Genomic DNA, 24066 nt, shown 5'->3' on the forward strand with positions numbered 1-24066 from the left:
ATTTTTCTATGAAAAGAAACTATTTTTCATAAGGTGCAACTAAATGACCATGTACGTTGCTAATTTCTTCCGAGAAGCCTTATTTGAGAAGATGGCTTCTGAGAAGCCACCACATAGTCACACTACCAGAGAACAGAACGGATTAGGAGATAGGATTTTCTAAGCAGATCATTCATTAAAACATATTTTTAAAAAAGTGAGAAAGAACAAGAGATGTCTCAGCTCCCTCAGACATCTTCATGCTTCTTATCCTATAGATAGAAGAAAGACGGACAACAGCCTAGCAGAAGCTAGAGTAGAGCGATGGAAAAATAGGTTCAGAAAAGTCAACTGGAAAAGCCAGGATATACATACATATATATATATATATATATATATATATATATATATATATATACATACATATATATATATATATATATATATATATATATATATATATATATATATATATATTTACTTACTTATTTTGTGTGTGCCAGTCCTGGGGCTTGAACTCAGGGCCTGGGTCCTATCCCTAAGCTTTTTTTGCTCAAGGCTAGTGCTCTACCACTTGAGCCACAGCTCTACTTGGCTTTTTTTTGGAGATTAATTAGAAGTCTCATAAAGTTTCCCACCTAGATTAACCTTGAACCACAATTCTCAGTTCTTAGTCTCTTTAGTAGTTAGGTATGAATGACCAGTGATCAGCTGGACTAATATGTTCTCAAGTGTATAGATGTGCAAATGAAATGAGGATTCAATGGCCACAGGTAGAACATATGACTGTGGCACAGTTGTAACCATTTTGCTACTTCCTTTAAACCTTCTCTTACAATATGGGCAGCGAGCCACTTGCTAACCCAATTCTGCAGCTACTAAAGTAATACATCAAAAATGTCCTGAGGAGGCAACCAAGTACTAAAGAGAATACTTGCAAAGATTAAGCACATTTTCCCTTTGCAACTTTACATTTGAAAGGGATTTTCCTACAAAAAATTTAAGGGTGCAACATGAAAGTAAAAGCTGGTGAGGAGACAAAGGGTTAATGCTTATGCGCTGAGCTTCCTTAAAGTCTCTTACTAGAGATGTCCACATTATATCTCAAGAGAGCTACTATAGAAAGCTGTCGACTTGATTTACAAAAACAGCAAAGCACTAGAACTCCCCTTCACTGTTTAAAAACTTAAAAGTATATCCAAGTCACTTTTCAGCTAGATTTTGCCTATTTTGGAATATATCCTGAGTCAGAAATTGAATCAAACTTTTATATAAATATACATTATCATCAAATTAAACCAGAAGGTATTTACTATAATTTACTATGGTTTAAAGTTCACTTAACCTATCTGAGATTACGGGCACGAAGCTCTTGAGGTGGATTTTTTTTTTCAAATGTAACCTGCACTTTTCAAGCACACAGGGCAAGTTCAAGTAGAAAGGGCGGGCTAGCAAGCCACTCGAGTTATAAATAGATTTTTCAGAGAAATGTCATCCCCAGTTCCTCTCCCAGTAAAAGGTGCCACATACTTTTAAGTATTACTAGTTCATTAAGTGCCACAACATATAAATTATCCTTCTGAAATAACCACAAATCACACCAGTAAAACATACCTTAAAGAATACACAGTGAGACAGGCGTGCAAACTTTACAGGAGACAAGATGGCGGTCACAGGAAATAGAGGGGAAGATTACAACATCTCTAAGAGCAGAAGTGGTTTTGGAAGTCATAAGTAGAAACAAAAAACGAACCCAACCTCTTCAAGATAACCACTAGACTGGATCAGAAAATGCTGTTGTGCTCTGTGAGGTTGAGGAAGTAAATGTAGAGAGGGCAGGGCTCTTACACAGGAAGTGACCATCTACTCCTACACTGACAAACGATTTACCTCACCTGACACAGGATGTGATTTTAGTCTTCAAATCAGACAACACATATATGCACAGCGAGCAGCTGGTGTTAATGTAAGCAATCTGCACCATGACGGAATGTGATTTCAAAAAGAAAACTTTGAACAAACAGTATCCATTTCAATTGAGTGAAGTTCCAAATAGGGGCAAATTATAAGCACAAAAGCAAACCAATGATTGCTTCCTGCATTAGTGTTTAGGGTTCAGGATTAAGAAAGGACAGGGACTGGAAAGGGGAAAATGTTCCATATTATGTTTAAGATCAAGTTGTTCCAAGTCATCAGATTATGCCCCTAAGAGGGGTACAAATTGCTCTAATTCATCAAATTATTATTCCTGAAATAGGTAACTTTTTTTGTACTTTAATTATACTCCCAAGGAAATGGCCGTCACAAAACAAAGATCTCTCACTTGGGTTTTTCAGATTTGGGGACAGAATTTCTCAACAAAAGCAAGCTACAAATGGTGGTATATATCCAGGCTAATGCACTCCCTAAACATGAACTATAATGTGAGTAGCCTGGAAGCCTTTTAAGTGCCAAACCACAGTCCCAGAAGTCCTATTCACACTCTAAGCCCTGGTTACAGAGGGTTACCTCATGTCCAAAGCAGGCACTAATGAACTGGTGAGTGGAGAATGCTAGGTGGTTACAAGACGGAGGCTAGTCAGGGTATGTGCATGGGGTGTGTGCTTCTGTACTCGACCCTCCCTCAGAAAATCTGCAACTCATACTTACTAGCTGAAGAGAGGGAAAGCCAGATGTACTCATGCTCTGCCGGTGGTACTGGCCAAGGTTTGGTGGGAGAGTGGACTGTTTCCTGATTTCTGCCGAAGAATACCTGGAATTAAAACAGAAAATTCTAAATGAAGTTACTCACTTTTTAAAGAAAAGATTGCAGATGCAATCTTTGCTATCATGTTAGAAAACTTCTGTCTAGGCAAAGAGCAGGACTAGCAAAAATGCCCTCAGTGGCCTGAGAGTTGGTAGCCCCGTAGTTTTTGTCCAATAATCATTATCCTGGAGGAGTCCATGGGTACCAGGTTGTTTTCATCATGACTCCTGCCCAATCCAAGCAGGATGAGGCAGAAAAAAGGAGTTGAGGCCCAGTAAAAGATCTAGGACATTGGACTCCAGCCAATAAGAGAAGTTGGTTTTTCATAAGAATGTCTGATTTCGCCTAGAAGCCTTTACATCCTGAGTTGCTTCTTCTATTGTTCTTGTTTCATTCTGAGACAGAGTCTCACTATGTAATCCAGGTGGCCTGGAACTTTCCAGCCTCCTGCCCCAAGCTTTCTCATACTTAGGATTACAGGAGTGCACCCCTAAGCCCAGCCTGAGTTGCCATTTTGATCCAAGTAGTCTCATTTTTAAGAAGCTGAATGCTTTGGACCAGCTGTGTGTGATTATTTCTATCTCCCTGCAGGGTTTTTCCCTAGAGGTCACCTGAGATTCTCAAGCATAAATTTTTCAAACTTCTTATAGTAAGCAAGCTATGGGCACTGTAAGTCCTAGCAAAGATATAAGTAAGTAACCCTTTGTCCCATTTATATTAACATTGCCATCTTTCGCCAATGGTTGATGAAATTTTTCTGTATTGTGCGTGTACTTACAACTTTCTACACTGGCTAATGTTAACCTGGCTCACACATAGGTTGGTTTGTAGACATTAATCTGTTGCCCATTTGTTTGGAGTTCAGAATGTGTTTTCTTAGCCTATCATTAAGTTGATCATTATGTTGATTAGCTTACCAGAGTTCACAGAGACACAAGACAAAGCATACAGTATCAAGACCACCCAAAATACAATTATAAACAGAGATGACAGAGGATCAAACAAGATCATAGATTTAAATCATGCGATGTAGATTTAAAACAAGCACATGCACAAATCATGAATACAACACAGTAATATTAAGATAGAAATATAGAACTTGACATAATTCTTCACATTAATGGGTAGGGCATAAATATTAAGTACTTAAGCTGGGTGTGGGTAACTAATCCCTGTAATCCTAGCTACTTTGTAGGTTGAGATCTGAGGATCAAGATTTAAAGCCAGGCTAGGCAGTAAAAGTTTGTGAGAGTCTCAGCTCCATTAATCATCAAAAAGCTGGAAGTAGAGCTGTGCCTCTTGTGATAAAAGTGCTAGATTTGGTGACAAAGTTAACAGCACCCAAGCCCTAAATTCAAGCTCCAGTACAGGCATGCATGTATACACTTGTGTACATATGCGCTTGCACACACACATACAACACACACACACATTAACTAGTTAAATGATGGGGCTTCCAATGTGGTCTACTTGCCTCTCAACTTTGGCAGTAAGTGCTAGTAATGGCTCTCAGGACATGAAGTGAAAAGCAGTCAGAGCTGTAAGTGTTCTTCATTTAATTTTTTTTTTTTGTCAGTCGTGCGCCTTGAACTCTGGGCCTGGGTGCTATCCCTGTGTTCTTCAGCTCAAGGAAAGCACTCTACCACTTGAGCCATAGGGCCACTTCCAGTTTTCTGGTGGTTAATTGGAAATAAAAGTCTCACGGACTTTCCTGCCTGGGCTGGCTTTGAACAATGATCCTCAGATCTCAACCTCCTGAGTAGTTAGGATGACAGGCTTGAGCCACCAAGGCCCAGCTCTTCATTTAATTTTTAAGGAATATAAGAGAACAGTAGGACTGGAAAGAAGTATTCTTTTCTTTCTTTTTTTTGGGGGGAGGGGTGGGGGTGGGGGATGGCAGCGTTGGTTCTGGTCCTGGGGCTTGAACTCAAGGCCTGTGAGCTGTCCTTATGCTTTTTTGTTCAAGGCTAGTATTGTACCACTGGGGCCACAACCCACTTCTGGCTTTTTTAGGTTAATTGGAGATAAGAGTGTTAGCAACAGTCCTCAGCTCTCATACTCTAGAGCCGCTAGGCTTACAGGTGAGAGCCACTGTGCCTAGCAGGCCAGAGGGAAGTATTCTCTTAGCCATCAAGGAAATGCAAACCATAATGACTCACCTTTTTACAACCATCAGGATGACTACAACAAAGCTACAGGCACTGTCGAGGGCTAGCAAAGATACAATGGAAGGGAGCACTCTTTCATCTTGGTGGTAATGTAAAGTGGTACAGTTATTTGGGAAAGACAATCTGGCAGTTCCTCAGAAAGTTGCACATATAGTTCCCTTATATCCAATTCCACTCTTAGGTGTATACCCAAGAGAAATAAATCTATACTTCCACACAAAAATGTTAACATGGATATTCGTAGAAGCAGAATAATTCATAATAGCTTAAAAAAAAAGCCCATCAAGGGATGGTTAAACAAAAAGTAGTGTTTTGTACAATAGACTATAACTCAAAGGAATGAGGTGCTGATATATACGACAGCCTGGGTTAACTCTGAAAACATTATCCCAAGAATATGCTCAAGGCTAGTGCTCTACCATTTGAACTACAGCTCGTCTTCTGGCAGATTGTTGGTTAATTGGAGATAAGCGTCTTATGGGTTTTTTTCTTTTGCTCGCACTGGCTTTAATCTCAGCCTCCCAAGAAGCTAGGATTACAGGTGTGAGTCACTGTAGAAGAGACAGAAAGGAGACTGGTGGTTGTTAAGAGCTGGAAAGATTGCAAGGAAATTGAGTGTGAACATAGGGTTTCTTTATGGAGTGATAAAAATGTTCTAACGTTGATTGTGGTAGAAGATAAGCAACTCTTAAAATATATTAAAAACATCCAACTGCGCACATAAAATCGGTACTTTGTTGTATGATATTAAGTAACAATAGATGTAAACTAGAAGTGGAGGAAAGCTTTCAGATTTTTGTCATTAGCTGGGAAGGTGGCTCAGTGGTAGAGCACTTGCCTTGCATGCCTGAGGCCCTGGGTTCGATTCCTCAGCACCACACAAGCAAAAAGCCGGAAGTGGTGCTGTGGCTCAAGTGGTAGAGCACTAGCCTTGAGCTGAAGAGCTGAGGGACAGCGCCCAGGCCCAGAGTTCAGGCCCCACGACTGGACCCGCCCCCCCCCAAAAAAAAAGGATCAGATTTTTGTCACTATCACTGAATAGACTGATTTTCAATCACACATTGGACATTCACCAGTTGGGTTTTTTAAAGTCAGATAAGACCAATGTAGAAAATAGAAGTCCTATAATGTGCAAATAAAAATGTAGGTCCTAAGCAGGAACTGATGGTTCAAGCCTGTAGTCTTAGTTACCCTGTAGGCTGAGACTTAAGGATTGCAGTTCAAAGTCAGCCCAGGCAAAGTCTATGAGACTTATCTCCAAGTTACCAGCAAACAGCTAGTAGTGAAGAGGTGGCTCAAATGGTAGCGTGCCATCCTTGAGTGAAAAAACTAAGGGACAGTGCCTATATCCTGAGTTTAAGCCCCAGTACCAGCAAAAAGAAAGAAAGAAAAGAAAGAGAGAGAGAGAAAGAAAGAGAGAAAGAAAGAGAGAAAGAAAGAGAGAAAGAGAGAAAGAAAGAAAGAAAGAAAGAAAGGAAGGAAGGAAGGAAGGAAGGAAGGAAGGAAGGAAGGGAGGGAGGGAGAGAGAGAGAGAAGAGAGGGAGAGAGGGAGGGAAGAAGGGAGGGAGGGAGGGAGACTGTAGGTCCTGTTTGGCATTGCAAGAATTCAAACTAACACTGCCAAAATTGACTTGCTTGCTAACAAGATGACTTAAGTCCAGGAGGGCAAGACAACACAGCAAATGCTTCTGTCTGATCTTCTCTGACCTTCAAGATGACCTTTCCCAAAAGACTGACTTCCCTATGCACATCTGCCTCTAGCTCCTTCCCCTAGACCTCCCAAATCACAGGCCTTTTTCACGGCCATCCTGAACCCTGTCTCTCCTAGGCTAGAGCGTGAGGTGGGGCAGACACTGTCCAGGAAAGGGAGCACCACTGTGGGAGGGCTGCAAGGGCTGGTCAAGCAAAAGGGCAGGTCCTCATTTTCATTGTCAAGCAAGAAACTGTCGTTCCATGTCCAAGCCCCAGTGTCTTCTGTTTATATCATGAAATGAAGATGTTCTTACTTTCTAGTTCTGTTGTTTTGTCTTATTAAGATAGGGTTTTTCTCTGTAGCACAGGCTGGCCTCAAATGGGGCACAAAGTTTTCTAGAAGGAAGTCTTGGGGTTTGTTTCACATGTCAAGACCCATCAAGGGGAGTCAGTGTGGTGGGGAACAGGGAGGGGAAACAGCTTTTGTTTTCAATGGGTATTTGGGATGGACATTAGGATTAAGACCCAGCAGAACCAACGCAGAACTTGCTCAGTGCACATTTTGGATATCTGCAGCAAATTATCAACTACTTAGTAGAGCGCAGACTCCAGGACCTTCCTCTTTGCAGGTTCTAGATTATCCTCTCTTGGGTTGTGGCCTGGAAAACTGCATTTGAAGCCAACCACTTCAGGCAATTTTTATGTCACCCCTCCCTCCCCCCACACAAAAAATCCTTAACATTTAAAACTTATAACTTCAAGCCTAAGAAAAAGGTTGGCTCATCATTTACTCATCAAACACTGAGCAACACAAAACACCAGCTCTTGGCTGAGCATAGGGATGGAAGGAAAAAGAAGCGACAAGTAGTTGTTGCTAGAAAACTTAGGACAATGCGTGGGTTGGTGGAAGGTGGGGTGATGTCTGGTTCGTTATAATACGCTAAATAATACAGTAGCCCCTGGTAAATAACTGGAGAGAGTTACTATGCCAGCCCAGGACTGCTTCGGAAGCTTCTGGATGAGGAAACTTGAATCTGATATTTTTTTTGGGGGGAAAAAAGTGGGAAGAGCTCTGAGGGAAAAGAAAACTGTGCCAAATAATGTGTGTGCTTGTGTGCCTGAACTTGGGTCCTGGGGTTAGCTCAAGGCTAGCACTCCACCACTTGAACCACAGCTCCACTTCCAGCTTTTTGTTAGTGACTTGGAGATAAGAGTCTCATGGGATTTTCTGCCCAGGTTAGCTTTGAACTATGATCCTCAGATTTCAGCCTCTGAGCTAAGATTATAGATAGGCATAAGCCACTGGTGCCTGACAGTTTGTTTTTCCTTCCAACAAATGACATCTAGATAGGTTTCTTCATTCCTATTTCAATCATTTTAACTGTCATCCTTCCCTGTCTCTTTGTGCTGCATGTGTCTAGAAGAGCAAAAGGAAGGCTCAGGGACCCAGTCCTGAGGCTGGCCAATTGTTAGCTGTTTAGAGTTCCAGCCTGGATCTTAGATTTATTGCACATAACAAGAAGGGCGGGGCTGGAGCTCTCAGGGACACCTTTCCAGCCTGCAGGAACTGGCTAAGACATGCAAGACTTTTCTAGTGGGGAGACCAGACCACAGCCTCCTCCAGTGGGGGTGCTGGGGGTAGGGGGCTTCTGACTAGTCCCCCCTCCCTCAAAGACATTATTTCACTCCCTACCGTGCCAAAATGGTGGGAAGGACTTTACAATTGATACCAAAAAAACCCTTCAACTTAAGTATTGAAATTGCTTTGGAAGATACCTGGATACTTGAATTTCTCTTTAACTTGACATGTTTTAAATAATAGTACAAGGGAGAGAGCTTTAAAAAAAAAAGCAAACGTATAATTTACTCTTAATAACTAGCAACTATAAAACACTCAACAAATACAAAGAGGGTAAGTTACAACGCTAGTAATAAATAATAATTATACACATTGATGGATGTGCACACCTATACCTTGCAAATAGACATTGTTTCAGAACAAGGATTGATTTTCTTCAAGCAAGCAGTGAAAGAATGTCACCCAAAGGTCCTGAATTACAAGTACAGAAAAATGCAATATGAAAACATCAAGGTTTAAATTTTTTTAAGGTAGAAAAGCTGGTCCTGTGGCTATCAAAGGGCTAGATCATTGTGCATAGCACAGATAAGGTTGGCAAACATAAGGCTTGCTCAAGAGTGAGTAGTTGCTTCAGCAAGGCACATAAAAGTAAGCTCAGGCTTCTCCTGAACTGCATGGTCAGATACTTCCAGTACATTGTTATTATTATTAAATTTATTTTTAGCCAGTAATGGGCTTAAACTCAGGGCTGGAACTCAGAATTTGTGCTCACTTGCCTGGCTTATTCATGGTTGGCATTCTTTGCTTGCTCATGTCTGGCACTCTACCACTTCAGTCATACCTCTGGTCCAACTTTTGCTGGTCAATTAGAGATGAAGCCATTCAAAGTTCTCTGCTGAGGCTGGTTTCAAGCTGCAATCCTTAGAACTCAGCCTCTTGCGTAGTTAGGATTATAGATGTGAACAACTGGTATCTGGCTACTCCCTTGTATACTTTAAAATTTTAACAGCTACAAAATGAATTCTGTAGCAAATTCATGGATATATCAATGCACATATGTGCAGGGGGTGGGGGGGCGGCTCAGCAAGAAAATCTGGAATGAATTCTTTAGTTCTTCAGTCTTGAGGCTTCATGATGGGTTATTTGAGGTTTAATGTTTCTCATAGTTTCCATCTTTTCTCATACAAACATCCCATAAATGTACCATTTCTGTAAAGCTGACTCAACAGGTAGAAATAGGACTACAGATTCCTTCTTATTACTAGGCCGTGGAAACTCAGTTTCCTCCTCCCAGGAGAGTTCCAAATCCCTTTCACTTGGAAAATTCCTCCATAACCAGAGGAGTGTTTATTAGAAGCTCTCCATAGCTGAGGGTTCTAGCAGTAAGCCTAGAGAAGAAGAGCGATTCAACGCCACCAGTGTCTCCTCAAGACACTTCCTCTCTCCGTTTATCATGTTCCTGTATATTCTGCTCCTCATAAACTATCAATTCCTTTCTGGCATAATTATCACCTCCAGATAAACAGCAGTCTCCTCAAAGGATACCCATAAATGTGGGTGCTTTGTTCAGAAATGCAAAAAAAAAATATGCTGCAAAGAGGAAAGACAAAATTGGAATAAAAGAAATAACTTTTAAAGAAATACTGGTGATAAAACATTAAAGATGATGCCTGATAAAGTTTTACATACACACACATACAGAATCAATGGAGGGGGGGGGAATAAAGATACATTATAGTGAAACCTAGATACATTATAGTAAAATTGCTCACGATCAAAAGAGAAAACATTGCAACACATTCACAGAAAAGACATATTAACTTCAAAATGTAACAGATGACTTCTCAATTGAAAAGTGAGATCCAACCACCAATGCAAGAACATTTTCAAAGTGCTGGAAAAACAAATTCAGCCACCCACCTAGAATTTTCTACTTAGTGAAACTATTCTTTACAATTAAATGAGAAATTGTAAACTGTCATGTAAAAAAAATGGAAAGAACTAATAACCAACAGAGCCATCATAAAAGAAATAGTAAAGCTCGGCACTGGTGGCTGACACCTATAATCTTAGCTATTCAGGAAGCTGAGATCTGAGAATGGAGGTTCAAAGTCAGCCACAGCAGAAAAGTCCAGGTGACTCTTATCTATCCAATTAATTACAGAAAAGGGCAGAAGTGGTGCTGTGGCTCAAGTGGTAAAGTGCTAGCCTTGAACAAAAGGATCTCAGGGACAGCACCCAGGCCCAGAGTTCAAGCCTCAGGACCATCAAAAAAAAAAAAAAACAGGGGGCTGGGAAGGTGGCTCAGTGGTAGAGTGCTTGCCTTATATGCATGAGGCCCTGGGTTCGATTCCTCAGCATCACATAAGCAGAAAAAAAAGCCAGAAGTGGCACTGTGGCTCAAGTGGTAGAGCGCTAGCCTTTAGCTAAAGAGCTGAGGGACAGCACTCAGGCCCACGATCGGACCAAAAAAAACAAAACAAAACAGGAAAGAGGACTTTTGGACTAAAGGCAAACAATCTCAGAAAGGCACAAATGGTGAAAGAAAAAAATTCACTAGGAAGAAAACCTAAATAATAAATTCTGTATAATATAAATATAATAATGATGATAATGTAGAATTTGATATAAACATGGACTTAAAATAGATATCAATGATAACACCAAAAGTAAGAGAGGTAAACAGATATCATATGTTGTAAAATCCTTGACTTATTTGGTAATTGGTAAACTACTAATTAACATTAGTAGTTTCTGACACCTTAGCAATAACGATAAATAAATTAAAAAATTTTTAAATTAGATTTCCAGTTGGTAAAGTACATATTGTCATTTTTATGGAAACAAGACAATCTAAAACAATAAGGAAAATGGCAAGATTTTGTGTCTAAACCAAATAGATCAATGATTACGTTAAATATAAACAGGTTAAACTCTTCCATTCAAACATGAAAATCCTCAAATAAGATTTTTAAAATTACCTGCAACTTACAAGATAAATACTTCCTTTCTTTGTTGGGACTGAGGATAAAACTTGTCTCCTTCACACATTATTTTGTTTCCAATTTTTTGTCAACACAAATAATGTTCAGAAAACTGTACATATTAATATAACTCCCACATCTATAAATGTATCTGTGGAATAGCAACCTGTAATTGGAACTGCTGGGGCAAAGGGCTTCATGTATTTGTCCTTATAGTCTGTTTTTGTTTGTTTGGTTTTTGTTTTGAGGAATTAACCCTCTAACTAGCAATATAAGAGAATGTACAAAGTGGTCCCATCAATTTTAAAGAGTTGCTGAGATAGTGGCTATCCTGCCTACAGTTACTTATCTGGAACTGTCCAGAATAATTGAGATGTTTTGCACCCATCTCCCCAGCAACCTGTTATCTAGATTACCAGATAACTTTACGTGCTGGCACAGTGGTGAAATGATAATCTATGGTTCTGCAATAAAGCCACATGGCCTGGCTAAAAACAACTCAACCAGGCTCTTGCTCCAGTCCAAGTGCCCATGCCTTTCTGGAGCTTTTGCTCATTTTTTAAAAATGATTCACCTCTGAGGAAAACCCAGGTCACAACATTTTTCTATGATCTGGAAAGTAGCTCCTAAACTCCTAAGGCATTGTGGGATGAAATTCTACCAGATGCATGGAAGGAAAACAAAAGTCCTGTTTCTGGCCATTAAAAAGCACGTCCCAGATATTAGGACCAGGAAAGGTTGATACTGTCCTTGCATGACAAGAAAAAACTGCGCCACTCTTCACTTACTTTCTGGTGGATCCTTATCCCCCAGCTGAGCACGTCATTGAATCCTTACACAGTGCCACAAATCAGCTTTATCATCACCATACAAAATATAAAACTGGAGATGTCTAGACTCAAGACCTTAACACAGGACAGATGCGAACGGCTCACACTGCTAATCCTAGCTACTCAGGAGGCCTAGAGTTCAGGATCACGGTTCAAAGCCATGAGACTTCAATTAAACACACACACACACACACACACACACACACACACACACACACACACACACACACACACACACACACACACACACACACACACACACACACACACACACACACACACACACACACACACACACACACACACACACACACACACACACACACACACACACACACACACACACACACGGAAGCAAAGCTGTGGCTCAAGTGGTAAAGTACTAGTTGCAAGCTGAAAAGGCTCAGGGACAGTGCCCAGGCCAAAAACAGTCTGACTCCAAACCCCTTGCTCCTAGTCACTAGCTTTTAAAATGTATTTAAATTTAAGCCCACTCTTTAAAAGCCTATGGGAGATAATGTTATTTGCAGTTAGTGAGATAGAATGATTTTCTATTCTTTTGCCCAAAATGTGCTATGGTTGCCATGATTTTTGGACAGAAGTTTCACACACACACATACATATACATACACACACACGTGCTCCTATACATGGTTAATCGAGCCCAAGAACAGTCTCTTTGAGGGCTCCTTTTTGTCATTATCAATCATAGTATTCCTAAGTCTCTTCCAGTTTGAGAATAAAGATGTTCTCTCCTTATACTTCAAGCCCTCTGTCCACTTCCCAAACTACCTGGATTTATTCAAACCTAAGAGATATTGTAGGGTGCCAGGGTTATGAGCAGCTCAGTTCTGCATTCTAATATGTGCCATACCTAACTGAGCTACATGCTCCAGCCTGGCCAGCTTCCGTCCCTTGGGTCTGCAAGACCCTACAATGGCACTAGTGGTTTTCAGAGATGCTGGCAGGGCAGAAATCTGGGGACAGGCCTGTGAGACTTAGTGAGGAGGGGTTTGTGAAGATCAAAAGTGTAGCCTAGCCCTGGTTATTCAACCTGATGGCAGCTGTGAAGGACAAATGCCTTTTCCTCTAAGAGGAAGTAGAGCAGTTTTACTTCCTTCCTTTTTTAAAAACCAGTTTGCTTTGTTCGAGTGTGAGACTAACTGAGGTTATTGAGAAAGTTTGTTTTCCCATGAATTGTCTACCTAGCTCTAGGTAGGTGATGATACTTCAAGTCTGAAGAGCTGAAAGTACTTGCTGGATTTGCATGCATACTCACACTTGTTCTCAAAACAGCATCCAGGAATCAGCCTTAACATCTAACTCCAGTTAGACATGCAAATTATTGGACCTTACTCCCCGGATCTATTGCCTCTGAAACTCTGGAGATAAGGGTCCAGAATCTGTTTTACCAAGCCCAGCAGACAATGGAGCTGCAGTTGGGGAATCACGGTTTATTGCTAGCAGACAATTCTAACTCAGCTCCGTGTCCTTTACCCACCCACCCTCAGTCAGTGGGGCTTTGCCATCTAAGTGTCTTTTCTCAGCCTGGCTAACCTTGTCTACCCAGCTTGAGGACCTGAACATCTAGGTCCTCAAGACATCTATCTAATAATGCCTATATTTCCTCTGCCAGGAAATTATATATTTTATAAACCAAGTAAGTAATATTTGCTTTAAAAATAAGTTGTATTTTATTTAACTAAACCTTATTACCTTATGCAAATAGGCAATGTTCCCCCAAAATAACTATTCTCCTAGTTCCTCTTGACCTAGTCCCAAATTACCACTCTCTCTTCTCAAAATTTATTTTAGCTTGGAGGATGGAAGCAAACAAACTGAACCCTCCCTAAATTTATTAAGTGGTAGACGGTTAACTACTGTCAGAGCCTAGGAAGGTAAATATTTTGAAAAAAGAAAAAAAAAGAGCAGGGGAGGAGTTGTAGAATGAGGAAGATTCCTTGTTGGAAAGAGTAGAAAGGAAAAATATGGCTGAAACTCAGATGTCTGGTGTTAATTTCTTATTTCAAAAAGTATTTATTCAGAGACTTGGGAAGTAGAGATTAAGATTACCGTGATTCAAGGCCAGCTCAAGCCAAAATGAGTGAGATCCACCATCTCCATGAAAAAGCTGGGTGTGGTAGCACACACCTCCCAGAGAGAGGGGAGGTGCAGGTAGAGACCCTATCTAAAAATAATTCAAGCTAAAGAGACTGGAAGCGTGCCTCAAGTGGTAGAATGCCTGCCCACTAATAAGCACAAGGCTCTAAATTGCATGCACAGAAAGGAAGGGAGGGATGGAGAGGGAGGAGGAGAGACACGGAGAGGTGGGGTGAGGAAGGGGAGAAGCAGAGAGAGGGAGAGTGAAAAAAGATCCTGAAAACACTGTACTGAAGGAAGTAGACACCCGTCCTCACGAATCTTTTATCCCAGTGAGCAATTAAGCGTCAGCCATTATTTTGCCTTAAGCATTGTCTTATCCAGCCATTGCTGCATTTCATGGTGTCACATGATAGTGGGTTCTAGAGACAAGAGAAATCTTGGATCCTTTATACTGGAGAAAGTGATGGCTGAAATGGTGGGGAACATGTTCAAAAATGAAAGGTTCTCAGACACCACTCCAACTCAACAAGGTCAGCCATTCACAGACACAAGGACATCACCCAGAAGCTCAACTTGACATCTAGATGTGTTCTAGGAAGGGCGCTTACAACATTAAGCAACACCCATCCTTAGAATAGCCCTCCCATGGAACAAATAATGTCTGCATTTTGCAGAAGAGGGAGCTGAAGTGGAAAAGCACTGGGGACCGGCTGAATCAGGTTCTGAAATAGAACCTGGTCTGACTTAAGGAACTGAGTTTTCTCCTCCCGGATTTTTGGTTTGGACAGATGTGTTTTATACACACACATCTTTTTCCAAAAGCAAGGCCCAGTCTTGACCAGTGGCTTCCAGGAAGCCAACATGCCTATCATTTCTACAAATATTCATTCTTTCTCAGCTCAAAAAAAAAAAAAAGCCCCATTCTTGTCTGCTATCACCTGCCACAACACTCTTTTAATGCTGTATCCTTAACAAAGTGTCTGGGTAGAAAAACAAGTTCTTTTAACTAGTCCCATACTAACACGTTAGTCCTGCCAGTGTAAAATACACAGAAGTAAAAGTTCTTTGATTGCTTCTGAATAAATGAGAGTACGTTCTGTGCACTAGACATCTATTCCAGATGCCAGTTGTGAAGGTATTTGTTTTGGTAAAGTTGTGAGGCCTGATTTATGGGCCAAGAAGTTATTTTAAGTCAAGAATCCTGGCTAAAAACACCAACTCTCCAAATGGTTTTGGAAAAAGGCAGTATGTTTTCTCTACTGCAATACTGTAGTAGTAACATATTTATTTTATAAAATCATAGCAAAGTTTATACGTGTGTGTGTGTGTGTGTGTGTGTATGTGTGTGTGTGTATGTGTGTGTGTGTACTGTCCTGAGGTTTGAACTAAGGACCTGGGAACTGTCCTTGAGCTTTTTTTTTTTTTTTTTTTTTGCTCAAGACTGGTGCTCTATCACTTGAACCACAGCTTCACTTCTGGCTTTTTGATAGTTTGTTGGAGGTAAGAGTCTCACAGACTCCTGCTTGGGCCGGCTTTGAACTGTGATCCTCAGATCTCAGCTTCCTGAGTAGCTAAGATTACAAGCATGAGACAGCCAGCAGTACTCAGCTCATACATTATTCTTAATACTGAGAAATGATAGTGATTACAGGACATGCATAGCAAAGTTACACAAACTTTGCTCAATTTCTTAGCTCATTCTGGCATTCTACCACTTGAATTATGCCTCCAGGCCATCATTTTGTTGATTAATTAGAAAAAAGAGTCGAATATATATCTGTGTAGACTGGCTTTGAATCTCAGTCCTCCAGATCTCAGCTTTCTGAGTAACTAGGATTATAGGTGTGAGTCACTGGTGCCCAGTGAACTGAACTCTATAAATAGAATATAAAGAAATTTATTCCCTTCTGTATTTACCCCTTATTAAATCAAAAACAGTTCAAAGAATCTCAAAATCATAAGGATGATCTGAAAGCATTCCGTGTAGACTCCTAGAAATTTAGACAAGAGGCTTATAATTGAGAACACAGATGACAATCTTTCATATATTGAGGCTACTACATCAAATGATTTTTATGCGAAACCTTCTGATACTGAAGCTAAGCTTATCAACAAAGCTAACTTTAACAGACTTCAGACACTGCCTTGCAAGCCGGTCTTGGAAGAATGTTCCTTCCTGCAGTGAAATGCTCACACTTTAGCATTGGTAAGCATCAGCTAGTGAGTGGATCAACCATGAAGATTTTTGGCAGGTCATCTGAAATTCTGATGCAGGAATCGAGCACAGCCATAGATGACTTTAAACAACCATGGAGGTTCAGATGCAGCGCCACAGGCTGCCTGTGAACTCAAAACCAGTGTAAAACCTCTCTAGCCAATACACCAACCTTGATGCTCCCTGGGGAGGAAGAAGAAGGACAACTGGAGTCAGTGTGGTTCTGTCTATAACTTCCCAGTTCTCTCAGCAGAGAAACGGTTCCTGCACTAAGCAGCAAGGTCAAGTTCCCAGGATGACCTCAGTAAGTAAGTGTTTTCTCCCTTGCTTCTATGTAAACAAGTTTTTCAAGGCACTTAAGATTAGAAAAGAATGAGGAAAGATGTGAAGGGGGGAAAGGAAGAGAAGGATTTTCTTTTTGCAGCCAAAATAAAGGACAGGTAATATTGTTCACTCAAATTGGATGAACTAGACTGGAAATGCTGAATACTTACAGGCTTTGCTTCAGAAAGCAAATCACTCAGCTCAACCAGACACATGGGCTAGTAATTAAATAGTTAAAAGTGGTATTTTCTGACAAGGGTTAGAAAGGATAGTCTTTTATTTTTTTTTCTGTCTGTGATCTTACTGAGTCTTGCTTGGCTTTCTCTCTCTTTTTTGCTCCCTTTCTTTCTCTCTCTCTCTTTTCTTTCTTTTTTGTCAGTTGTGGGGCTTGAATTCTGGGCCTGGGTGCTATCCCTGAGCTCTTCAGCTCAAGGCAAGCACTTGAGCTACAGCACTTGAGCTACAGCACCACTTCTAGTCTTCTGGTAATTAATTGGAGATAAGAGTCTCATGGACTTTCCTTCCTGGGTTAGCTTTGAACCACAATTCTCAGATCTCAGCCTTCTAAGTAGCTAGGATGACAGGCATGAGCCACTGGTGCCCAACTTGCTTGGCTTTCTTGCTAGTGGGTGGCACTCTACCACTTGGGCTATGTTTCTAATCCAGCTTTTTAAAATGGTTAATTAGAAATGAAATCTCACAGACTTTTCTACCTGGGTTGGACTTCAACCCTGCATGTCTCAGCGTCCTGAGTAGCTAGGATGAGGGATGAGCCATCAGCAGCCAGCCTTTTTCAGAGATTTTAATCCCTAACAAATTGTAGGATTTGATCAATTTCTTACTATCATTAGGCCCACTAAGAATCTGCAACTCTAGATAATTGTACTGTGTGGCTTAGGGTGACCTTGAATTTGAGATCCTTCCACTTCAACTTCCTGAGTGCTGATACAAGTACAAAAAATTATTTGTATGTGTATACGAGTTTACATCTGCACCACTCTTCCTGCAAGATCCCTGTAGGTCAAGGTGTTCCTCACAAGAAGGAAGCCAGTTTGGCCAGTCTCTTTAATTAACATAACCTTTAGGGTCTTCTTAAGGCTAAGCTTCTCATTCTAGAGTCTTACTGGCTATCTGTCTACAAGAAAAGGCAGCACATACTGCAGAGGTAGGGTTGGCTACAGCAGGTAAACATTGTAGGTGGTAAAACAGAGCTCAGGAAAACAAACTGCAGCCTTTGTCCTTGAAAAAGATGCTTCAAGTAGGCAAAATGGACAGCAATCTATGAGTTATGACTGGAAAAGCAAAGAAATCCCTAGCTAGTACCAGGTATGGCAGCACAATGTAAACCCAGCACTCAGGACCAGGAGACAGTGGTGGAGGCATGAGGATTGCACGTTCAAAGCTAACTTTGAGCTACGAATGTTTCAAAAAACTAAGGGCTGGGTTTATAGCTCAGTAGTGGAGTGCTTGCCTAGCATGAAAAAGGCCTAGCACCACAGTAAATGAATGGATTAATTAATCCCTTAACCCACTTAATTTGCTGCACTTATAATTACTCTAAAGCATACAGGAAATGTTCATGATCAGTTACACAAAAGAATACACACACTGAACCTTATTACAGTGTCAAGACACTATACCAGATTCATCTACAGCCATCTAATCCTACACAAGGATCCAGAGAGAAAGTGGCTCCATCTGTCCTTAGGGTCCCAGACACTGTGGAAGACAATGTACACAAAAACAAACAAACAAACAAGGATAACAACCAAGGTCCAGTCTTCTTGGAAAAGAGATGAAGAGTTAAAAAGGATAAAAATCAGGATTTCCCCTGTAATCCCAGCTTCATAGGAGGCTGAGATCTGCTGATCCTTCGAAGTCAGCCCAAACAGAAAAAATCTAGACTCTTTATCTCCAGCAAACCTGGAAAAAGCTAGAAGTAGATGCATGGTTCACGTGATAGAATGCCAGCCTTGAATGAAAACGCTATAAGGAGAGCACCCAGGGCCCTGAGTTCAAGCCCTAGTGGCAGTATGTGTGCATGTGCACAATAAAACCTGTTTCCATTTATGTAAAGAAGTATATACAGGTGTTGTTTTTTTTCTGGGGGGCAGAGAGGGTTTGTTGGTCCTAGGGCTTGAACACAGGGACTGGGCAATGTCCCTGAGCTTTGTTGCTCAAACCTAGCACTCTATCACTTGAACCACTGCTCCACATCCAGCTTTTAGGTGGTTAGTTGGAGATAACAGTCTCACAGATTTTCCTGCTCCAGCTGCCTTCCAACACCATCCTCAGATCTTAGATCTCCTGAGTAGCTAGGATTACCGACATGAGCTACTGGTTCCTGGCTGGGATTTGGGGATTTATTTTAAAATTAGTAAATCTAACAAGAAAGTATCTTTGATACTGTCATGTTAACTTACATACTAACCATTTTCCAAAGAAGGATGACTTTGGTTCTCCCATCCTGTTTCCTTATTGGCTGATTCTGTGATCTTGGGCAAGTGAGTTGGCCCAATTAAACACACAGCCAGGGTGAGGAGGAGGGACAGAGGCCTAGAGACATAGACAGCAGAGACTAAAAAGTAAAGCAAACTAAGAGCCATCAGGACCTTGAGATGGCAAAATGACAGAGAAGTCTGCAGGTGAGGGAAGAAGAAAGACAGAGGGATCCTGCACTCCAAACCTACCAGGCTGTACGAATAACCCTGGTGCTGGCTACCAAGCTTTCTACCTCCCTATTTGCAGATATACTCTTAAAAATAATGCACTGCTAGCCTGGCACGGTAGCTCACACCTGTAATTCTAGCTACTCAGGAAGCTGGGCTCTGAGGATTATGGTTCAAAGCCAGTCTGGACAGGAAAGCCAGTAAGACTCTTGTCTCCAAGCAGCTACCAAAAAAAAGTTGGAAGTAGAGCTGTGGCTCAAGTGGTAGAGTGCTAGCCTCTAGCAAAAAAAATGCTCAAGGACAAAACCCAGGCCCTGAGTTCAAGCCCAAGAACTGGCACAAAATAAATTAATAATAATGATGATGGTGATGATGCACTGCTACCTGAGTTAACCTTCAAGTACTTATAATCCTGACAACCCCAAAAAGCCTATTAGTGTCCCTACAATTACTAGTATGCTAGTCATTTTTACAGAGTGTTCACTGTTTAACTGGGACTATTCTAATTAGCTCATTTAGCTTTTATGATAACCCTATGGGGCCAGCATTATCTCCATTTTACAAACTAAGAAAGGAAAAGCTTCTCAGAGAAGCTGACACAGGAATGAGCCTTCTGGTATTTTCCTATAGCAATGGTAAGTTCACATGAGAAAGCTTTCTCAAGAAAGGATATTAACTTTACCCTGACTCCTGAGAAAAACAGGTTTCAACTTGTTGCTGAGACTTTGAACCCAGCTCCAGTATCATTAATCCTTTCATGGATAAGTAGTTATGGAATGTGTTCCAAACACAGCCCAGATGCCTATATTAGCAGTGGGTAAACAGATTCAAAGAGAATGACTGAGGATCGATTTTGCTCAGCTAAGAGGTTCTTTCTGCAGACATCTTTGTCTCTTCATATTCCAACAAAGAACCAATCTCAAGCACTACGAGAAGCCCTTTGGAGGTCCAAAATCTATTAATGCGCACATATTTTCCAAGAATGTGGGAGAGGAAGGCAGAGGAGGTACCTTTAACAGAAATTTCATCTGTACTTTTATTTGAGATTGTTCTTTATCCAGAGTTTCATATACATCTGGAAAATACCTCCTCACCCCAGACTCCCCTCTGCTTTCTAGGAAGCACTCAATCTTCTCCATGGTAGTCTGCCTCAAGTCTTGGGTCTCAGCCTTTCCCTGACCACCTTTACTCTCTCTATCACTCTTGGTCAAGTTCTCAGGATTCCCCCCTCCCAACTCTACAGAAGATGCCCTTGATAGATTCAGGTGACCTTTTCCTGCCCAGCCAATGACCATTTGCCAGTCTGGTTCTAACTTGATCTCTCACATCAAGTCCTTCTGACCTCTGGAAGCTCCTTCCTGGGAACAGAGACATACTATTAACTTTGCCTTTTGACTGTCCTCAGTTTCTTAAATTACGTTCCCTCCCCCCCCCCCTTTAGGCCTCTTAAATCTTGTGTTTTTCTCAAATGACCGTACTTGTAGAAATTTGGGAGTGATGGCGCAAGGTTAAGGAAGTTCGGTTCCTAAAACATGGGGAGGCATTAAAGAAAAATAACCAGTGGGAATCCCAGCAAGGAAAAAAAAAATCAAGTATTATGTGGTATTAGAGGGTCTCTACTGGGAATGTTTTCTATAAATAAGCCTTCTCTCAGAGGAAATCAGTTTCTTTAATTGTTTCATTCCTCTAAGGGACAATGTCAAAGCTATTGAGCCCCAAACTACCCCTCTCTTAGTCATTTAGTTCAGATGGAAAAATTTTCCCTAAAGAATGCAGGAAGGAATTTCTATAAAGCAGTGCATCTATCCTATTTTTGCCCAAGTAAATAGTACATAGGCCTAGGCCATTTCCCATTAGCTTAATAGAGAGTCTAGTCCTCTTTTGGTTTTGTATCTTGAACCCCACATACTCCTATAGATAGGGTAAGTGCCTGTGCCAGAACAGAACGAGAATTTAAAAAGATGCTTGGAATACAGACAAGGACTTTGGATGGTTCCAAGACATGCTTCCTCCTTACCAACATGTGGTCTAAAGTAAGGGAGGGCCCGGGGGCCAAGTGCAGCTTTATAGAGCTTTCAGACTGTTATGAATTGTCCAGAAGCCATCATTAAAAGCAATAATACACCCTCTGAAAGATCCAAATCTGGTTTGGCAGTTGGGATGCACTCTAAGTAAGTAGGAATAAAGAAGAAAGGCTCCATGCCATATATGAAAGGTTTGAAAGGAAATTTATTGAGGCTGTCAAGAGTGGTGCTGACAATATATAAACCATCACTGCCTTCTCTCTATTCATTTACCTCTGTGAAGTAATCGCCTATGGCCAGAGGCAGGCTCAGCTTGGGGTGGTGGCTTGCCTTTAAAACTACTTCACAGAGTTCACTGCTGGGCATGGAAGACGCAGGTTGGCAAATGAGGGGTGAGGTGGATGCTGGAGTGCAGGTATTCTGTTCCCAGAGCCACATCGTGAGGCTATCTGTGAACCGAAAAAGTTGCCAATCCTTGGTATTCCCCCAAACTTGAGAAACTCCCCCAGCAGCCTCCTGGGTGAGGCAACATCAGTTACAAAGGGAACAGGTGCCAAGAGAAGAATGGGCAGATGGGAGGGAGGATCCAAAGTGGAAGAAGGTGACTTTGTGAGCCATGGATGGTAAAGACAATTGGTGCTCCACAAGCATCACCCACTTTGGTCTCCACTTTCCCCTTGCCTAGAATGAATGGCCCTCCTAGCCGCAAATGCCCATCTCCCAAAGATGGAGGAGAATGAGGCAAAGGGTCACACTGCAAGATGGATGGTACTCATAAAACGACACATTGAACTGTAACTCCATTATATAATTACTTGAAGATCATTTTTTTAAAAAAACTTCATATTGTTATTACAGAGGGGATGTACAGAGAGGTTACAATTACATAAGTCAGGTAAAAGGTACATTTCTTTTTGGATAACATCATCCCTTCCCTTCGCTTCTCTGTTTTTTTCCCCTCCTGTCCCCATTCACAAGTTATATAGTTCATTTTCATCATAGTGTCTAATGAGTACCATGGCTGCATTAGTCTTTGTCCCTTCACTAGATAATTTTTAATTAAAAAAAGGAAAGATCATGTTGTTTCAGATAAACCCTTATTCCAGAGTTCTGCATTTTCAGGCAGAAACCTTGCCTTTGACAAAGTACTCTCTCAAAAACATGACCAAATCATTAAAGTCACGAAAAGCAGCAATGAACCAATTCATGTTGAAGGCTGAGTGAATGGAAGGCTGGTTTTGAAGATGGTTCTGAGAAACTACAGGTACATGTGAACATCTGTAGATCACATGTGGAAGGCAAGGCCAGAACATTCTGGAAGTGAGTGGATATGAATAGGAAGGTAGAGAATCTAAATAAAGGCAACCTCCCTTATACCACAAGTTTCTTCTGGTCCTGATAGTTGAATCAGATAGACTTCAGAAGGAAAGAAAAAAAAACCAGCACATGATGCAAGTGAATGGTACTTCTTCAAAAGGAAGAAAAACTGGCCCAGTAAAGTTGGTAGTAAGTCAGGCCACCATGACAAAGTTCAGGGTTGGAAGCTGAAAGGTGATGTTAATCTACTTTTGTCTTCTCCATGCTCACTTGGCATCCATCTGTCAACAAAGCCGATGCGTTTTGTGTGTGAAACTCTACCAAGTCCACACGGCTTTCCTCTAGGCTGCCCAGCCTTTGGAGGACAGATCCAGTGTTCACAGGAAAACATCATCTCCAATGGGGGTCCTCTACACATTATCCAAACCCCTGGATTGTACTTGAGACAGGTTCTTTTGTCTTGGAAGCACAGAAGTTTCAATACAAAGATTTTGCAACTTCTGTTTAACTTTTAAATGGTGAGAAAAGAACTTTACAACACACATTGGGAGCAATGGAACAATCAGAGACTATGGATTTATAAGCATACTATAAACTGAATTTGCAGTGGAAATACTTATTTCCCCAGAGACTAATGTATTTTTCAGCAATGGGGTTTGACCTCAGAGCCTTACCCTTTCTAGTACTAAGGTGATCTACCACTTAAGCCAGGCCCACAGTCCTTTTTTGCTTTTATTACATGTGGATAGGGTCTTGTACTTTTGCTCAGGCCAGCCTCCAACCATGATCTTCCTACATGTGCCTCCAGTATAGCTAGGATCACCTTCCCTCCTGCCCCAGGATGACCTCCCAGCTATGATCCTCCAGATCTCGTCCTCCTGAATGGGATCAAAGCATGTTCTTTTATGCTTAATAGCTGTCACATTTTCAAAACAGAGCTTTCTCAACCATCAAACTAGTTTCAAAATTCTTAAAATAAGAAATAGCCACCACAAAAGATTTTTTTTTTTAGTTAAAAGATGAGCAAATTCAAGTAAATTCTACAGGTTACTACCTTGTCATAGTTGATTTTCTTATAAAATATGGAAGCAATGAAGATAGAAAATAGCTATTTATTCCCTACTTCACCAGCTAATTTTAAAAGTACTTAAAAAATAGCTGGCAAACTGAAATTAATAGAAAGATGACTACAGACATATTACTTTCTGTAAATCAGATGTGAATAGCAATTTATAAAGAGTGACATTCTATTTCAGCTGTGTGACAATATTTTACTAAGTGTCAAAAGGTATTCAGTCTATTTAAAACCTTTTAGGGGAAATAGCTCAGTGACTCAAGAGGTAGAGGGCTAGCCTTGAGCTGAAGAGCTGAGGGACAGTGCCCAGACCCAGAGTTCAGGCCCCATGACCGACAAAAAAACAACAAAAACAAAAAAA

At 41.0% G+C, this 24066-nt stretch overlaps 1 protein-coding gene across 3 annotated transcripts in view; it reads right to left on the bottom strand.

Annotated features, from left to right (window-relative positions):
• The window catches only part of Dock8 (dedicator of cytokinesis 8), a 212812-nt gene that overhangs the window by 138561 nt on the left and 50185 nt on the right, over window positions 1-24066 (bottom strand). For 2 of the 3 annotated variants that reach the window (XM_070035686.1, XM_070035685.1), the window contains exon 2: window positions 2629-2731. In XM_070035686.1, coding sequence (XP_069891787.1) covers window positions 2629-2661 — 33 coding nt within the window. In that variant the 5' untranslated portion in view covers window positions 2662-2731. Of the gene's footprint in view, window positions 1-1593; window positions 1757-2628; window positions 2732-24066 lie in introns of those variants that run through there. The other variant, XM_070035687.1, reaches the window with a different exon arrangement.

Source organism: Dipodomys merriami, unplaced genomic scaffold (assembly GCF_024711535.1).
Source record: "Dipodomys merriami isolate MVZ:Mamm:240054 unplaced genomic scaffold, mDipMer1.0.p SCAF_26, whole genome shotgun sequence".
Classification (NCBI taxonomy): Eukaryota; Metazoa; Chordata; class Mammalia; order Rodentia; family Heteromyidae; genus Dipodomys; species Dipodomys merriami.